Here is a 19,086-nt window from a genome sequence, read left to right as displayed (position 1 = left end):
TTTCAGGTTTAGAGGAGAAGACAGCTGGTGGGTTTCAAGTTCTGGCACCCAGGTGATTTTCATCTTTACACTGCTGCGGTTGGTTTTCCCATTCTGAATTAGCTGGTAAGCTATCTGGTCTGGTGTCACGTTTGTGTGTCCATGGTTGACCAGAGGGTCACTATCCAGGTGTCTCAGCAATTACCAGGCTTTTCGGCTACTCTTGGACATATCAAGGTTCTCAAGCAGCTCTATCCAGTGGCCTTTCTTAGCATTAGGTAAGGCTGTAGATAGTTTTTGGCCTGCTGCTATAGTCTCATCGCTGTATGGATTCTCTTGAAATAGTCTGAGATAGTCCTGTAGCTGATTTAGCGATTCTTCATTTAGGCCTGGTAGGTAGCTTGTGCGACAGCCTCTAGGGATTGAGAGCCTTGAGGATCTTTTCACAGCTTCTACTAACAGGTCATAATTTTCTATAGAAGGTTCTATATCAGAAATAGCAGCTTCCAAGGTCTCTGTAAACTTTGTCCAGTTAGCTTTATTGAAGTTATATTTTCTGCGGAATGGGACACTTTTTGGTCTTACAGTTGCATATGCTAGTGGTCTGTGTTGAGTATTGGGTATCGGGTTTAATACCCTTTTAATGCACTGGTGGATTATTCTTTCATTTACAAAAATCAGATCAGGGTTATAAACACGCTTCCATCGGCCGCTATTGAAAGATGGAGGTAATTTACTGTCATGGAGGAGGCTCATTCTACTATTGTCAGCCCACATTAGAACTGCTTCGCCATTGCTATCATCTTCGTCATAGCCCCAGACACAGCTATGGCTATTGAAATTTCCCACAAGAAAATGGGCTTCATGATTGTGGTAATTGGTTGGGGGCGTAAAATAGAAATCAGCCCCAGGTGGTTTATAGAGTGATGATACAATGCAACTATCAAGTTCCACAGATAAGACTCACTTCTATGAGGGAAGTTGCAGTGATTGCTATACCAGATCGTACAAAAATGGCACTACCGTATTGTCTGTGAGGTCGTTCCACTGCCAGTTGCATTCCAAGAATTTTTGGTCTTCTCATTGTGATGTCTCTGTGTGTTTCCTGTATACATAAGATGTCACACGAAATGTCCTCAGACATTTTGGCTAATAGTTCTTCCTTAGCAAGTGACAAACCTTCTATATTAATAGATATAATTGTTAGCAATGGTCTTGATAAAGACCTTTGGTATTCATCCATTTGTGGAGAGATAAAACACATTTAAAATGTTAAAAAAATGTTTAAAAGCGATGCAATGTTTTTGGGTTGGAAAGATTAGCCGTTTACAAGAAACATTGCCCAGGGGACGCCTGACTGGATTTACTCAATCTTCGAGGAGGCTCTTTCTGGAGCATGAACCTCATCTTGTTCTCCTTTAGTTGAAGACTGAGCAAGGAAGGAACTGAGCTATATTATATTCAAATTTCTTCCAACCCAGGGATACAACTGCAATGGTAGTACACATTTCAACAAGGGCAAAGGTAGTCCAGAATAATTCTCAACATTTGTCATCTAAAACGATGTTGAATTCGGCATCACTTATTTTCACCTACCAGATGCTCTGTTGGTTTGCTCAGAGAGAGAGAGAGAGAGAATTGCAGTTTATAATGTATGAAATCTCTTGACCAGTGAGAGAGCAATGGGAGTGACTTTCAAAGGTCCTACAACAGGGCACTGTGAGTCCATCAACTCCTAGGCAGTTGTTCACCCCTGACTTGGGTGTTTCAGGGTAATTGGGATTTTCTTTCTAAAAAATAAGGAGAGCACAATCCACCACAATCATCTCCTGTCCACATTCCCCAGAGAAATGTATAATGGAATAATGCATAAGCTCATGTGATGTGACTGTGACAGCACAGAGTTTTCTCATGGTTTGTGTCCATATCCTTTCTAATTGCTTGAGGTTAACAAACCCATTAAACTGGAAAACAAGTGTGAGCCCCCCTTTCTGATTTTGTGGTATAGTGTAATTATTTTAGGGATCCTACCTTTTCCAATAACAAATGAATAGCATTATTTCATCTAATGTGTCAAACAAGAAGGAAATATCATCTCTACTGCTTTGATCCCCTTCTCTGATATTATACATCACATTCTAAAACCCCTTCCCAACATAGTTTTCATAGTGACATATAATCAATCTACTGTTTATTGTCATTAAGGTGAAAATTACATTCTGAGTTTTCAAGACACTGCAGATATTAGTGCAATATCATTTCCTCTTTTATCTATATGCTTTAAGCATGAAAAGTAATCCATCATTTCAAATCAATACACTATTCAGCCTGCTAAGTTCCACTGTCTGAAATGCTAGTTTGCTTCAATTATCATTGCTCCCTGCATATTTTTCAGGCATTTATTCGTTTTTTATAGGTTCAGTGAGTAAAATAACAAAAGAACAATAAATTATTATAACAATAATAACTTAAAAATTAAATCTCAATGACAGGCAACCTTGAATTAATTAATATGTTTATCAGCTTGCTTTGAATATTTTTCAATGTTATTAAAAAAGCTTTCCAAATATATTTAATAGTTTGGATTTTTCTCTGATTTGATGAATCTGATCTACCAGATGGGAAAATTCAACAGCATCCAAAGTCTTGCACAGTTAAAATGATCTGGTAACTAAGCACATTTATTTTTAAAAGTGTTTTGGAAACCATTCAACAAATAGCTGATCAGAAATGGTACCTTTTCATTTGGTTGAATGTTTACCATGTGAGTCCCCATGGGAGATAGAGCGGTATATAAATAAAGTTTTGTTGTTGTTGGGTTGTTGTTGGGTATGTCCAATTTCATGACACTTGCTCCCTGTATTTGGATCAATAAGATCTATGTATGAAATATGTGAGTGTGTGAATACTAGTGGTATGAATAATGTGATCATCCAGATGTTGCTGGAGTATAATCTCCAGTATTCCTTACCATTTGCTATATTGAACAGAGCTGCTGGGACATGAAGTCCAACAACATCTGGGGGGCCACATGATTCCCACTCCTCCACTAAACTACAGTTTGGCTATTCTATTATTAGAAAGATACTATATGTGGAGAGATTGTTTGTATTACCTTGTGAACTATCGGTGCAAGTGATAAATCAGTAGCACTGTTAATTTACTGTTGTGTTCATAGATTCATAGAATCATAGAGTTGGAAGAGCCATCCAGTCCAACCCCCTGCCAAGAAGCAGGAAAATGACATTCAAAGCACCCCTGACAGATGGCCATCCAGCCTCTGCTTAAAAACCTCCAAAGAAGGAGCCTCCACCACACTCTGGGGCAGAGAGTTCCACTGCCAAACAGCTCTCACAGTGAGGAAGTGCTTCCTAATGTTCAGGTGGAATCTCCTTTCCTGCAGTTTTAAGCCATTGTTCCTTGTCCTAGTCTCCAAGGCAGCAGAAAACAAGCTGGATGCCCATCTGTTCCTTCATTTCATTTCTGACATATGGTGATATGGTGATCTGAAGGTGAACCTAATATGGGATTTTCTGGAACTCAGAGTGTGTGACTTACTGAAGGCCACTCAGTACATTTCCATGACTGAGCATGGGTTCAAACCCTGGTCTCCAGAGTCATAGTTTAACACCCACACTATTACACCATGCTGGCTCTTAACTGATTCAGATTCAATGGGATTGAGTAATGGTTTAGCCTATTGGATAGGCAAACTCTAAGGATGAACATATACTTGCTGGCTTGTTCAGAAGGAGAGGGAGAGCTGGAGCTGGAGCTGGAGCTGGAGCTGGAGAGGAGTTTCAGTTAATATGTGTATTTTGTAGAATGTTTTTAGATGATTGTGTGTTTTTAGCGATGTTGTAACCAACCTCGAGTCATGAGGAGAGCCATTGTACTTTGCATTTTACTTTCTATTCTGAATTTTGTTCTCATTTGTATTTTTATTTACAATGTTATGATTTGCATCAAAGAGTACTGTAACCAAGTCCTGGGCTAGCACTACATATGATGCTTGGAACTTTAGTGGCAGTGTATATGCATCCAATATAATATTTAATTGGTTGTATTTGCCCAGTGGAGCAATGTGTTAAAGCGCTGAGCTGCTGAACTTGCAGACCAAAAGGTCACAGGTTCGAATCCAGGGAGCGGAGTGAGCGCCCGCTGTTAGCTCTAGCTTCTGCCAACCTAGCAGTTCAAAAACATGCAAATGTGAGTAGATCAATAGGTACCGCTCCGACGGGAAGGTAACAGTGCTCCATGCAGTCATGCCGGCCACATGACTTTGGAGGTGTCTATGGACAATGCCGGCTCTTTGGCCTAGAAATGGAGATGAGCACCAACCCCCCGAGTAGGACATGACTGGGGAAACCTTTACCTTTACCTTTACCTTTACAGTAGAGTCTCACTTATCCAAGACTCGCTTATCCAAGTTTTTGGATTATCCAAGCCATTTTTGTAGTCAATGTTTTCAATATATCATATTTTGGTGCTAAATTCGTAAATACAGTAATTACAACATAACATTACTGCGTATTGAACTACTGTTTCTGTCAAATTTGTTGTATAACATGATGTTTTGGTGCTTAATTTGTAAAATCATAAAATAGGCGTTTTCTTAATCTCTCCTTATTATCCAAGATATTCGCTTATCCAAGGTTCTGCTGGCTCGTTTAGCTTGGATAAGTGAGACTCTACTGTATTTGTTTATTTATATATATGTGAATGTGTGTACATATGTGTGTGTGTATATATATAAACTAAAATTGTGATTGTTTTTGCAGTATTCAGTTACAGTTAGCTCAACACAATCCAGAGAGATATATTCTTGCTTCTCATGCCAAATTTATTTACTCTTGCCATGCATTCTTTGACCTGAGCCATGTACCAATTATCTTATTTGTTTTTAACAGATGAGGGGAGTTGTTTTTAATGAGATACAAGTTCTCTTCTTTTGCAATACATTTCTGCATTTAAAATTACTTTTATTTTTATTTGCCCTGCTAAGTGGTGGAAGAAAGATATTACATAATTCAAAATCAGGTTTATATTTTCCATCTTGCTGATGTCTCATGCTCTACTGTGGGAGTTCAAGCAATGAGAAGATGAATAATATGAGAGACCAGGAGCTTGTAAATTTTAAATTTTCAAAGAAATAACTAATAGAAATTATTTCAGTATCTTCTGAGAAATGTAAAGCCTAAAAAAAGTAACTATATGTGTAACAACTTCCTCTTTAAAATTAACCTTTCAAGCTCTGCTCCTTTCCTGTTAGAGTAGGCTAATCTTGCTAGGACTGAAGCTTTGTGGTCTGTAAGTGATTTTATGGGGGGAGGTTGTGTTCCCTATTTCCTGTACCACTGTGCCTTGGTGACTGGAAATAGCAAAGTCTCCTAAAACTGTTTATGAAAGGTTAATATAGGATGTGTCCACACCATTAAGAATGAACATATTCTCAAATTCCTCCCAGTTCCTCCTCAAGTAATTCTATTTTCTGGGTTTTATGAAGCTAGTGAAAACTTTTCTGTAGTTTTTTTTTGTTCTAACAGACATTTTGGGCCATTTCTGCAAACCAAATGAATCATCTTCTCATGTTCTATCAATTGTGCCAAAATAGCTACCAGAATTAGGCCTGAATGTTCTAATCTAATGAAATGTCATTTCTTCCCATTTCCATTCCAGGTGTTGAACATCTTCAGGTTTCAGGATTTCTGCTTCAGTGTTAAAAATAAGCCGCTACTTCCACTTTAAGCATGACTGTAAAGTCTCCTTAACATATTCATAATCACAACAGTTCTGTGGAGAAACACTGAAATGTGACAAAATGTCTACTGTTGTAATTCTCATCATCGTCCAGGAATTCATTGGGTAGGTACAGTTCTGACTGCCTAAAGAGTATTGAGAAATGTAAATAGCCAATGGAGCTTAAACAGTTGGATGTGACATTAGCTTTCATGTTCAATTATTCGCACTGCACTCTAAAAACAGCACAGAGTAGCAAAATTATAGTCTCAAATGTAGCATTATCACATTTTCATTCTCATTATTTTGTGCTATGTTTTAAAGGACCTTTCTAAGTTATAGTCTATTACATTATTCATACATTAGAGGGTGTTAAGGGACATGGACTCACAACCTACACATGATTTAGGTTGTACAGATTGGGGAGGCCAGATGAAATAATTACAATTAAATTACTTTAGCTTAACGGTTTATTTGCAGCAGATTTCTATTTCACTCGGAGGCAGATCTTTCTTTTGACCTTTGTGTGTATAGATCAAGGGCAGGAATCATGCAGCTTTCCTAGCATTGTTAGATTGCTATCTCCATGAAAGGACCACTTCCAGGTTGAGAGGCATTTCAGTGGTCAGGATCAAGAAAGAAAATAAATACACTATGTACATGTTAAAAAAAAAACTTGTCCAATATCATCAAATAATTTTATTTCAATTTATCAAATTCATGTTGATCGATTTCAGGTATATTATCTGCCTTTCTCATTAATTCTAACTGAGCCTAAAGTATTGGCATTTCTCACTCCATATCACTCATCTAATTTGTCCATAGAAATATTTTCCTATCAACAATAAATGAGAAAGGAATCACAGCAAGTCATTAGCATAGCCCTCAAAAGCAGCAGCTAAGATATTACAGTGGTATCTGTAATGCTAGTACCAGAGTGGGCTCTGAATGGTGACTGGAGGGGAAAAGACTACATGCCTTTTCCACCAAGAGCTATGAAGCAATAATGAAGACATAGTGATGTTGGCAATTTCTGGTCCTTCAACATACCCTTCTACCCTGCCTTCGTTTAAGATTTTAATTTTTTTTAGTTTTTGAGCAATTTTACCATTTTAGCTTTTTTTTAAAAAGGACAGATGTAACTATAAAATAAAAATAAGTGCAAAAAGAAATAGCAGGGGGAGGAGGAAAAGAGGAAGAAATCTGTTCTGTGACACCACGTTACTATCAAAACGCTAGTGCAGAAACAGAAGGTACTAATTGCACCAAGATAGGTGATGAGAACATTAAGGGACTGGGACCTATTGGTGGGCTTTACTTGTCAATATGAGAGACAGGATGATCATAGGGTAAAGGGTGGTCAACAGATGTTAAACATGTTTACATTTCTATTTTCTCTCATAGTATTTATTCAAATGTGCACATTCCCCAAAGATGGATTTACAATGTACATTTTGATACATTTAACCTCCAAGAAGTGGGCTGTAATTCAGAAAAGTGAAGCCTAGTACGGAGCTAAATTCCATTCTGCATATTAATCTGAGAAGAGTGTGACTCAGCTAAATATATTAATTTTCTCCAAGATTTCCTACTTTCTTTAACTTATGCACAATGCTATTATTATATGGGTCAAAGAAATAAATAGCAGAAGAGCAAGGAGGTTAATTGTGTATAGAAGATTAGACTATGAGCCTGGTCTACAAGTCATTTTGTTGTCACATTTTATGGGTTCATGCACTATGCCTTGAAGCTTTTGCTTTTGAAGGCACATTGCTTTCTTATCATAAACATTTGCCTGGATGCTTTAGCATTTAGACATCTTGTGTCTTTTGCAAGCTGCAAGATGGAAAAAAATATATTTCTGATGCATAATCAAGCATTTAGCATTTCTGCAGTAAAAGAACGAAAACAATATGGCTGATTCATTCAGGCATCAAAGCCTGACAGAGCATACTGAAGATTACTTATCCATAAAAATGCATAGTTAGTATTCTGATTGCTTTTCCTTCAATGTATTGATATAGTCCAATATTTCAATATGTTGGATACAGTAAATGATTATTAGGGCCAAAATCCAGAAGGATGGTTTTACTGATGCTCCTCTTCTTTTGCAGGTTGTTTCTCTTGGGTGGGTGTTAGAGGACTAGAAGTGGGATGGGGAATAAATTTCATCACACTGGATGAGAGTGACATTGGATTTTGGTCCAATCCATAACAGAAATATGATTGCTGATTGTGTTCCATTATGTCGACAATTCTGTAAATCAATAGATCATAATCTATAGAACATCAAGAGAGATAGGGAGAGAGCAAGAAAGAGAGACATGTCTTCACAGTAGCCTGAAGCTAATCAAATTCTAACATGGATTAGTAATGTTGAGAAAACTTGGCACTTCATAAGCAGTTTCCCATTTTGATCTCTTTAATCCCACACCATTCAATAAAAGTAGTTATATTTTGAGATCACTGGTGACAATGCCATTTGCACAAAGGTAATTAGGAATTACACTTTCTATATGGCAATGACACTTTCAACATGACACACACTGTTCATGACTTGGGATGGGAGAATCTGCAAGTTAATTACCACAGCTTTCCACCCTTTCCTATGTCAAAATTCATTCTGTGCTGATTCTATGCAGAAGTTACTTTTAAAATACTGAACAAAGTTCATTCTGGTTTGGCATGTTGTTCAAAATGTGTGGATTCTTGGTTTTCATTTTTTTTAATTGTCCCATGCACACATTGTTTGTAAACACCCACTCATTGACTAGATTGTAAATTCCTTCATTTTTGAATGTGTGTATACTATTTTTCCCTACATTGTTTTTACATGCATTTGGCTTGTACCAGAGAACGTATCACAAATACTAAAATGTATGGATTTCTGCATGCAAAATAATGTGAGTCTGTGTCCATTTCTGGCTAGTGGGGGGATCTATGGAGAAATTTGCCTAACTAAAAATCTTACATAGCAATCCTCCAAGTATGTCTTTCTGAAATCAATAGCATACCTTTCCAAATAATAGGGTGTCATCCATTCCAATTTAAACACATAAGGCCTAGATTCAAATGTTAGTCTTAGCAAGAGCATATCAATTGAATTGATGTGATTTATATAACTATTAAGTCAGCATTTGGCATTTAACTCTATTCCAATTGAGACATGTGCCTAAATTCAAGCAATGCTAAATAATATCTATTCCAGCTGGAAAGGTATGTTCTTAATTTATTTCTCATTGATTTGAAGGAGTTGGAAACATTTCATGTGGTTGGATTGCATAAAGACATGTAGATTAGGAAACTGTACTGTAGATGAAGCACATCAGCATCTTCAAAAACCATGATCACCACCACCTCCAATGACAACAATAAGGCCCCTTCTACACACTCCTATAAAATCCAGATTATCTACTTTGAACTGGATTATATGGCAGTGTAGACTCATATAATCCAGTTCAAAGGCAAAGCAGATTGTGTGGATTATCTGCTTTGATAATCTGGACTATACGGTGGTGTGGAAGGGGCCTAAGATGATTCTCCCCAGAAACCTTTTTGAAATCTGACTGACTCGGCAACGTTGGTTTCAACCACTGTCTTCACCCATTTCGTGTAATTCCAAGAATTCCTTAGCCAGCAGGTAAGATCTCTTCAAACACAAATGTGATATACCTGACACACCTTCCACACTGTCATTATATCCCAGGAACTGATCCCAGATTATCTTCTTATCCCAGATTATATGGCAGTAGAGACTCATGTAATCCAATTGAAAGCAGATTACCTGTGATAAATTCCTGAGTTATAGAGCAGTCTAGAAGGGGCTTTGGGCTTCTTCTACACTGCCAGATAATCCAGGTTATCACAGCAGAAAATCCACAGTATCTGATTTGAACTGGGTTATTTTAGGCCCCTTCCACACAGCTGAATAAAATTCCACATTATCTGTTTGAACTGGAATATATGGCAATGTGGACTCAGTTCAAAGCAGATATTGTGGGATTTTCTGCTTTGATACTCTGGGTTATACAGCTGTGTGGTAGGGCCCTTAGTCTACACTGCCGTATAATCCAGTTCAAAGCAGATAATGTTGATTTCATACAGCTGTGCAGAAGGGGCCTCAGACATTTAAAATAGCTCTCTCTACTATAGTTTATTATTTCTGTTTATTGTCTTAGACTACTACATCAAACTTAATACCAACAAAATCACTATGAATTGCTTTAAAAATCCTGAACAAATCATACATCCTTCCACATACTTTAAATTTATATGACACTTCTATTCCAAGAAAGTATTCAAATATTAATTAAAATTCTTAAAATTTTAATATCCTTAAAAGCTCAGCAAAGTGCATGATTTATTTAAGATGAGGCCAATATAACTGTAAACCATTCGCAATGTTTTTTACAGCTATATCAAAGAAATCTTTTATTCTTCTTAATGGGGTTTTCAGAAAAATAAATTAAAAATAACTCATTCCATGTGCATCATGTTAGATAAATTTTATTTTATAATAAAGTAATTGATCTGGACAACTCATGCAAATAAAATATAATGTAAACATAGTTAAATTAAATAAAGTTCATGAGCATATCAATACAGTACAAGAATCTCCAAAGTTATCTTAGCTAGATAAAATTTGATGTTGCAATCTCATAACCCATAGCAAAAATTTGCTTTGTGGTTTCTGGTATAATCCATTTCATATCATTCAGAAAACAAGAGACAAAGCATGCATCTACACTGCAGAATTGTGGATTGAAGTCCCATTTACACTGCCATATACAATCCAGATTATCTGCTTTGAACTGGATTATATGGCAGTGTAGATCCAGCCTTATACTATTTTAACTGTCATGATGCAATGTTATGGAATTCTGGGATTTTGTAGTTTGGTGAGGCATCAGCACTCTTTGACAGAGAAGGCTAAAGACTTTGTAAAATTATAACTCCCATGATTCCATAGATTGAGCCAAAGCAGTTAAAGTGGTGTCAAACTACACTGATGTAGACCTAAATGACTTGCTATTGCAAACTAAAGTAGACAATTTCAATCAAACAATAAATTGTTAAGTCAAAACTTCTATAAATCCAATTGAGTCTTCTCTAGAAAGGACTAGCGGCTGAATTTAGGCCATAATATTTAAGTGATCTTCCTAGATACAAAGTAAGTAGGGGATGAATGAGATTACTACAAATACCTCCATAAAAGGAAAACATGACATTGTTTCAGATTCTTCTGCACTACAAGGACATAGTATGTTTGAACAGAATATCTTCCTAAATCTCCCATCCCACAGAGGTGAAGATATATTAAAATTTTGAAGAGTAAAAACCCTCTTGTACTTTGGAATGTTCAGTTTTTTGAACTATTTAATAAGAAAATTAACAGAAATATCATGAACGCAAAGTGACAAAGGGAAACAAGTCTTATTCAGTGCTGAAAGTGAACTTTGAAAGTCAGTATTATTAATACATTGGATTATACAAGACTAAACCTTGATACAAAATTGGAAGAAACAGATTTCATTCTATAGAAAGATACAGAAAGAGATAAAAACATGGGTAATGTATGCTTTCTCCTTCATGTTGAAATGCAATTATAGAAAAATAATGACAATTCAATCTATCCATTATAAAAACTAGTGATTAGTTCTATCATTTCAACCACTACATTTATGGGCTTAATAAAGGCACAGTGTACCAGGAAATCCCAAGAATGGGCATTAGAGCAGGCCCACATCACAGTATGTGTCAGCACAGGTTGTACTCTGGTGTTGGTTCAGTGCAAAATTTATTACTGTACTCATTCCATCAACACACCTACAATGCAAGCAGTACCACTGGAATATTCAAAAGGATGGTTAGCTACCTAATATACAATTAAACTGAATTTGGAGTTGCAAAGATATGCCAACATTTCATACTTTATTTTGTTTTGTTAAGAAATGTGATACTTACATATTCTTCATAAGGTTCTTGTGCTGGGGGAGGGGGTGGTCTGTAACCTGGCACGGCTGGAACCCCTCTTGTTCGAGGGGTTGGAACACCTCTAGCTACAGGAGGGACTGGAAGTACTCCACGTGTCACAGGAGATCCTCTTGGTGCTTGAGCTCCTCGTCCAGATGGTGGTGGAGGAATTGCATTCCCACGTCCCCTGAGAAAGAACAGGGCATGCATTAATATAAAAGTAAGATAAATAGCTACATAGATTGATGACACTGAGTTTCAATGCGTAAGCAGGGATTTGAACCTGGACTTTAAAGTGCTTGCCCACTGCACAAACAACTATATTACAATAACTCCATCTTTCTTTACTTGAGAATTATTTGAATATCATCAGAATTCAACAGATATTTTTATTTCTTGGCAGACTGATGTCAGTTGTGAAAGTGTTTTGAAGTAAATGTAACACAGGAAGACTATAATATGTGTGAAAGGAAACTTTCATCACAAGTTTGTAGTGAGGCAAGATTAGGAACCTGTTCACATGTGCTTTTGCCGGCAAAACAGCACGTGTGTGGGATACCTCGTAGCACCTTGCACACCCTCCCTCTTTCCGCCATCACATTGGGGGAATGGGAGAAGACGTGCTGGCGCCCTGTCTCTGCCTCCGTGAGAAAGGGTAAAGGGTGACAATGCACTTTGCTGCATTGCCTTTTCCCCTATCAGAAGATAGAGCCCCAGTCATGTTAATGTTACTGAAACATTGAAAGCCATCTCTTTGTGTTCACTCATCTGGCAACTCATTATGATCATCATTGGGTACTACATTTAAATAGCTATATTTTAACCTTCTTGTAGCCACATCATAGTTGTGAATGGGTAGATACATACTAGAAATAAATATATGGTATAAATAACATTTCCATATTTTGTTGCATCCACTTCTGTAAATTTTGAACTTTCTGTACATTCAAATCATGTTATTGGTACAATAGGTTGCAGCTCTTCTACAGTTATTTATATTTTTGGGAAAAAAGACAAACTAACTTACCTTGAAGATGCTGCAGGAGGAACCCTGATTCCTCTTCCTCTAATGCCTCGTCCACGGGTTGAATCCTCTGAACCATTTAAATATGATAATTCTCTCAATTGCTCTTGACGAATTTCATCATTATAGTCCTAAGAAAAGAGATAGAAGAACATCTGTCATCTACACAACTTGGGCTGCTTTGATTTTTCTCTCTTTTTAAAAATGCAAAATAATTTACATATTTTCAAAAAAGATATAAATGAATCCTCTACTTAGGGTTTCTTTTTAAAATGAAGTTACAAGCAAATATTTTGTAGCTACATAATGAAGATTACTGGTTACAGTATGAAGCTAGCTTGTTTACATATAAATAAATCCAATTGTATTCAATGAAACTTTCTCGTCAGTATGCTTAGGATTTGTCAAACATCAGAATGTGTAAACTGTGCATAGGCAATTAGCTAACCTGATTGGCTAGTCAGACCTAATGCCAGATTGCACCCACATTCTAGTACCTGGTTGTCCTTTTTGCCATAGCAAGGGTTGGATTCCCAGTCCCTTCCCCCTCTTTTTTCCTTCTCATGCAAAATTCAAGTCAACTAAGTCCACATGTCTGCATGTTCATAACATCATGGCATATTCTGCAAGAAAGGTAGCTAAAAATCTCCTGTATTTTGACATTAATCCAGTCCTGAATATCCCTCTATCATTGGCAGTCATACACTTACACCTCCCATTTATCAGATCTAGTACTCATTCCATTCCACCATGGCTAATCCGTCACACCAACTTCTGCTCCATCTTAATTTGAAAACTTATTCCATTCCCATGAGCAGTATGTTCCTAACTACTAACCCAGAATGCTGTATAAGGGTGAATAATACATTATTTTTCAAAAGATCTCGGGAAAAAATTCCATAAACCATAGCAATTTACAGCATAATCCTGGCCATGTCTATATTAAGAAGTTTCACAGTGTTCAGGATGGCTTGCACCTATGGAAGCAGGTATAGAATTTCAGTTTTTGTTTTACAGTAATATTAGTATAAGAATCAATGTCAATCAAAAGTATTATGACTAACAAAAATATGCAATAAGATATATGAAATAGAAATTTTGAGGCATAAAGCAGATGGTTCAACTAATGCCAGTTAGTTCTAGTTGAATTTAGATTTAGATTAGTACTGTAAATCTATACATGTTTATTCAGGAGTAAGGTTCACTGTCTTCATGCACAAATTTCTTACAGTACTTATCTAAAAAAGTAATCTTCGAGGATTCAAATACAGCACATGTGAAATTATTTAAGAAAAGTCCAATGATCTATTTTCTGTAAAGTCTGGGGTTAGTTCTTTCCCAATTGGAGTTGGGGTGGGGAGGGTGTCTAAACTAGTAGTATATGTATTCCCCAGTGGCTATACCATATTCACCCCTTCTTATATACATTTAATCACATATGAATATGTATATAACAAATGGAAACAGGCATGTATGGAATTTCATTCCTTTGTTCCCATTCCTTTCCTCTGCCATATACTCTTTTACAAAGCCTTCACGTGGCAGATGTATATAAAGTGATTATTTTATATTGTAAAAGAACTGATTGGATTTTTAGTATCTCAGGAATTTTATGATCTTTGACCATTTATGTCTTTAAATAATTTTCTTTGTCACAGAGCAGCAAACATCTTTAACGAGAAGCATCTGTCTTGGAGATTATAAATTGCCCTGTTAATTGTTAAAACATTACCTAGTTAAGTGGCATGAGCTACAGTTTTCTCAATAAAATCTCAGCATACTGACTCTTTTCCAGAGTACTCTGTGCTTCTTCTGAACCAGTAAGCAGAAGATTGAATGAATGTATTTTTTGTTAACAGAATTACATAACATGTCCTTCATACGACCTCATCAGACGGGTGGATTTACCCATCATATGCCACTTCTTCTCCACTTTCACCATGAAGCCCTTCTCACAACACACAACAACTTCCAGCCGGTGAAAGAAGAGAGAAAGCGACGCATGCTGCTGCCATGGTAATACGGGAGACTTCCTGTGTTACCTTAAAAGCAATGAGGAGAAGCTGGGCAGTGACACTTCCCCTCATAGGATGGAGGTCCAGGCAAGGCAGGAGTTGCAGGATGTGGAGCGACAGGTTCTCCACACCCCCTGCTGGAACTCCCATGGATTCGCCATGATCCATGCCTAATCCTTAGTCCAATGGTTCTCAACCTGTGGGTCCCCATATGTTTTGGCCTTCAACTCCCAGAAATCCTAACAGCTGGTAAAGTGTCTTGGATTTCTGGGAGTTGTAGGTCAGAACAATTGGGGACTCACAGGTTGACAACCACTGCCTTAATCTAATGCAGGGATCCCCAAACTAAGAGCTGGGAGCCACATGTGGCCCATCGAAGCCATTTATCCGGCCCCTGCGGTGGCAGCTCCCTCCTCCTCCGTCAAGGAAGGTGTGTGCGGTGCGGGGTAGGAGGGAAAGGCGCACACCTTTCCTGTCTCCTCCCTCACCTGGTGCGTGCCTTCCAAAGCTTTGCTTGTTTATAATGGTATTTTAATTATTATTTAATTAATAATTAATTATTAAGGGGTGCTTTGCTAGTGCTTTTGGTGCACAAAGGCAGAATGGCCCAAGGGCTCTCTTCCAACCCTCTTTATTATTTTTATTATGACTATGATTAACATTGAGGCTGTATTTATTCCTGTTTTGTTTTTTTACTTCAAAATAAGACATGTGCAGTGTGCATAAGAATTTGTTCATAGTTTTTTTTTAAAAAAAAAACTATAGTCCGGCCCTCCAATGGTCTGAGGGACTGTGAACTGGCCCCCTGTTTAAAAAGGTTGGGTACCCCAGGTCTAATGTGATAAAGCCTGTAGAATAGTTGTGGTATTTCTCTGAAAAGTGTATCAGTGGTACACTTTGCTTTTGTGTCAGTAGATGTACTAGAAAGATTCTAAGGCATTTGCTAACTTTCAATGTATAAGCTTAACAGATTCTTAAATTCCAAGACATTTGTTAGCTTTTATCTTTCACAACTAGGAAATGATTTGCCTGGTGCATTTTTCTCACAGCAGACAAATGTCTCCATATGATTTTTTCTTTGCTTCCACAACATGTAATGGTAACAAAAATATCTACCATCCTGTGGCAGAGGCCATCAAACAGAGGGCTGGCATGGAAACAGCCCATGACAGGAGGAAGTCAACTGAAGAACCAGAACTGTTTTCAGACATTTTATAGCTTCTAAGTTCCATTTATACCATGAAGAATTAATGCTCAGAAGTGTTTCAATTCCTAATATCAAATTCTGGAAAACATGGATACTTTATTTTTTTTTAAATCTGAGAAGATGATTTAGGGCACTTCCACGCAGACATATAACCCAGAATATCAAGGCAGAAAATCCCACAATATCTGTTGTGAACTGGGTTATCTGTCATATATTCCAGTTCAAAGCAGAAAATGTGGGATTTTATTCAGTGTGTGGATGGGGCCTTAGTCTTGAAAAGTTCTCACAGATATGATGTAATCCAAAACAGCATAACTTTATTTGATTGCAAAGGTTATGTGAAACACATTGTCATCAAAGTTTCAAAAACAGCTTCTAAATAAACCTACACAAACCAGGAGCTGCTTCACGCTGCACATTATAGCATTATCATTCCACTTTTCCCACACTGGCTGCATCCAATGGAATCCTGGATTTTGTAGTTTGGTGAGAACTAGAATGATCTGGCTGAGGATTTTAAAAAGACCTAAATAGCAAATTCCAGCATTTCATATTATGTTTTCGTTTCAGCTAAAGTAGAATTGTATGGCATGAAAGGACCCAGGAAAGGATTATCTGCAACCATACAAATCTCAGGAGATGAAACTTTCCCCATCACACGAAAGGGAACTGAAAATGTGAAAACTATCAGACTTCCACTTTAATATTGTGGTCATTACTGTTGGAGACAGAGTTTGCCAGAGCAGACTCAATGAAGCCAATCAAAATCATATTAGTCATGCCTAATATGCTCCTGAAATGTAATAAAACTATATCTGCTTCTATCTCAGTATTTTTAATCTGCTTATCTCTTTGGCATAGCATCTTGTTTTAAAGAGCACTCAAGTCATCTTAGAAGCTACTGTTTTGGTACAAAGGCAATATGAAAATGTTTAAATGGGTGAAATCCTGTTCAACCAATATCCTAGCCATGGAATACTGGGTGTCGGATTAAGCAAGTGCAGAAACCATTTGAATCACTTGGATTTACTCAGGAATGGGAAAGAAATAAGCTAGATGCCCATTATCCCCCCCCCCCCCCCCCGGAAATGTCAATAGAACGGAACACATCTTGCTTCAGGTAATTTAGGATTTTATTGCACAAAGTCACAATCTCATGTCAGTCGCAGAATAGCTAATACCGGATACATATCAGAATGAGCAGTTTTAATAATAATAATAATAATAATAATAATAATAATAATAATAATAATTTTATTTTTGTACCCCGCCACCATCCCCCCAGAGGGACTCGGGGTGGCTTACAGATATAAAACAAGCATACAGTAATATCAAATACAAAAACACACAAATAAATTTAAAAGGCATTAAAAAATCACATTATAAAACACATGAAAAACACAGCAATAAAAACATAAAATGAGCTGGAAAAAGTGCACTGAGTGGAACTTGTAAACAAGAAGGAAGTCAAGGTGCTACAAGGTCATGGGAAGAGCCTTAAACTGGGGTGAACTCTGAGGCTATGTCAAGGAGTTAACCATCAGGTACAACTGGTCAGAAGAAACCGCTAGTACAAGGTTTTGTTACCACACTTCTCTTCACTTGTGCAGTTGTGCCGATCCACTTCCACACTGTCAGGATTTGGAAATTAAATGGCATTTTCTATGTGATAGCAGAGTTAATACCTCTGGCCTAACCACCTGTAAAAGAGTTAAGCCACTGCAATTAGGGTATGGTGGTTTATGCAATGGGAGCAGTATTTAGCTTGTAGTTATATTGAGTAAGTTTGATGTGGGTTGATGAGAGTTACTGAGGGATGGATGGTGGTTTGGAGAGTGCTGGAGAAATGCTGCTGTAAGTAGTGAGGAAGAAGAAGCTGTAAAGTTTGTATATTTTGTATACACTTTGTATATTGCAGCAACAAAAGAGAAAGAAAAGCCTTCCTGCTTATTTGGGAAAGAACAAAAGTCTCTCCACGTTTTGTTGTTTGAGTAGAAGACTACTACAACTGTGTTTTTGGATACCTGGTTCCTTAACTGGAACTAATATAATTGCTTCTGCAAAAACAGATGTTTTGTGACTGCAGTAGAACTCCTGACACACATACTCTTGTAACCCTGGTTTCCTGCGCTTCTGCTCCTTTGCATTTTTTTAAATAAAAGGCATATTATTGCTGTACAGAAATTAAGAGTTTACGAAAAAACAAGAGAGAGGGAGAGGATCCCACCCTTGTCATGTCACTTCTGTGAATAGAAATAGAATAGACCCATTGCACAGGATAGGTGATGGGAACATTGGCAGCCAGGCCTGTAGCCAGGATTTTGATTTGGGGGGGGGGGGGGCGGGTTGGGGCTGAGTCTGAGTGAGAGAGGATCTACCCTAGCAAACCATTTGTATCGTTATCCCAATACCCCCTTGCATATGGGATATATTGAGCATGGTAATCAGATCATGATATTTACCACCCGCTCTGCCAGATCAACTAATGCTGCAACACTATACACACTTAGCTATGTGTAATTTCCATTGAATTTAATAGGACTTCTCAGGAGAGGTGTCAAATTCTGCTATAAAGCAGTTTACTCATCACATAGTAAGCACAGATACCTACTTTTCAATAATCATTATTTCAACATCAATATGTTTCCTTAAGTCTTATTGTTTGTATGATTCCAGTCACTGAACTGGGTCAGACTGACAATTATGCTCAATTCCTTCAGGAATTACTTTGTCCAATGTTCATGATCAACTGAACAGATCCACCACACATGAAAACAAAAATGCCACCTCTGGAAAATGACATTTGTAATTACTTGCTTTATAAATATTTTAAAATGTACATGTTTTACACACCATTTGGGTACAAGAAGTTATTAAAAATCAATTTTACATTTTGAAAACCAAAGACTTTTTGTTTTGGTTTGAACAATGCCTTAAGTCCTTTCCTGTGAACACAGTAGGATTCATAGAAGAACTGGAGAAAAAGACCTCTTCATCTAATTAAGAAGCCAGAATACACACTCTTTCTCTTCCTCTCTCTTCCTTTGAACTGTAAAACCTATCCCCATCACAGGCTTATCATGCCAGACAGATTTAATTGTGCAAACAAAGAGAAAAATGACATCTATATTTGGATCAGTGTTGTCTGT

General features: G+C 37.3%; 1 protein-coding gene across 1 annotated transcript in view; it reads right to left on the bottom strand.

The window, feature by feature from the left end:
- khdrbs2 (KH RNA binding domain containing, signal transduction associated 2) overlaps positions 1–19,086 on the bottom strand; it is a 505,577-nt gene that overhangs the window by 215,094 nt on the left and 271,397 nt on the right. The window contains exons 5-6 of the mRNA XM_062982224.1: positions 12,719–12,846; positions 11,683–11,878 (exon numbers count right to left, since the gene is read on the bottom strand). Coding sequence (XP_062838294.1) covers positions 11,683–11,878; positions 12,719–12,846 — 324 coding nt within the window. The remainder of the gene's footprint in view (positions 1–11,682; positions 11,879–12,718; positions 12,847–19,086) is intronic.

Source organism: Anolis carolinensis, chromosome 1, assembly GCF_035594765.1.
Source record: "Anolis carolinensis isolate JA03-04 chromosome 1, rAnoCar3.1.pri, whole genome shotgun sequence".
Taxonomy (NCBI): domain Eukaryota; kingdom Metazoa; phylum Chordata; class Lepidosauria; order Squamata; family Dactyloidae; genus Anolis; species Anolis carolinensis.
Note: the sequence above shows the minus strand (reverse complement) of the source record. Positions and strands in the feature narration are given on the sequence as shown.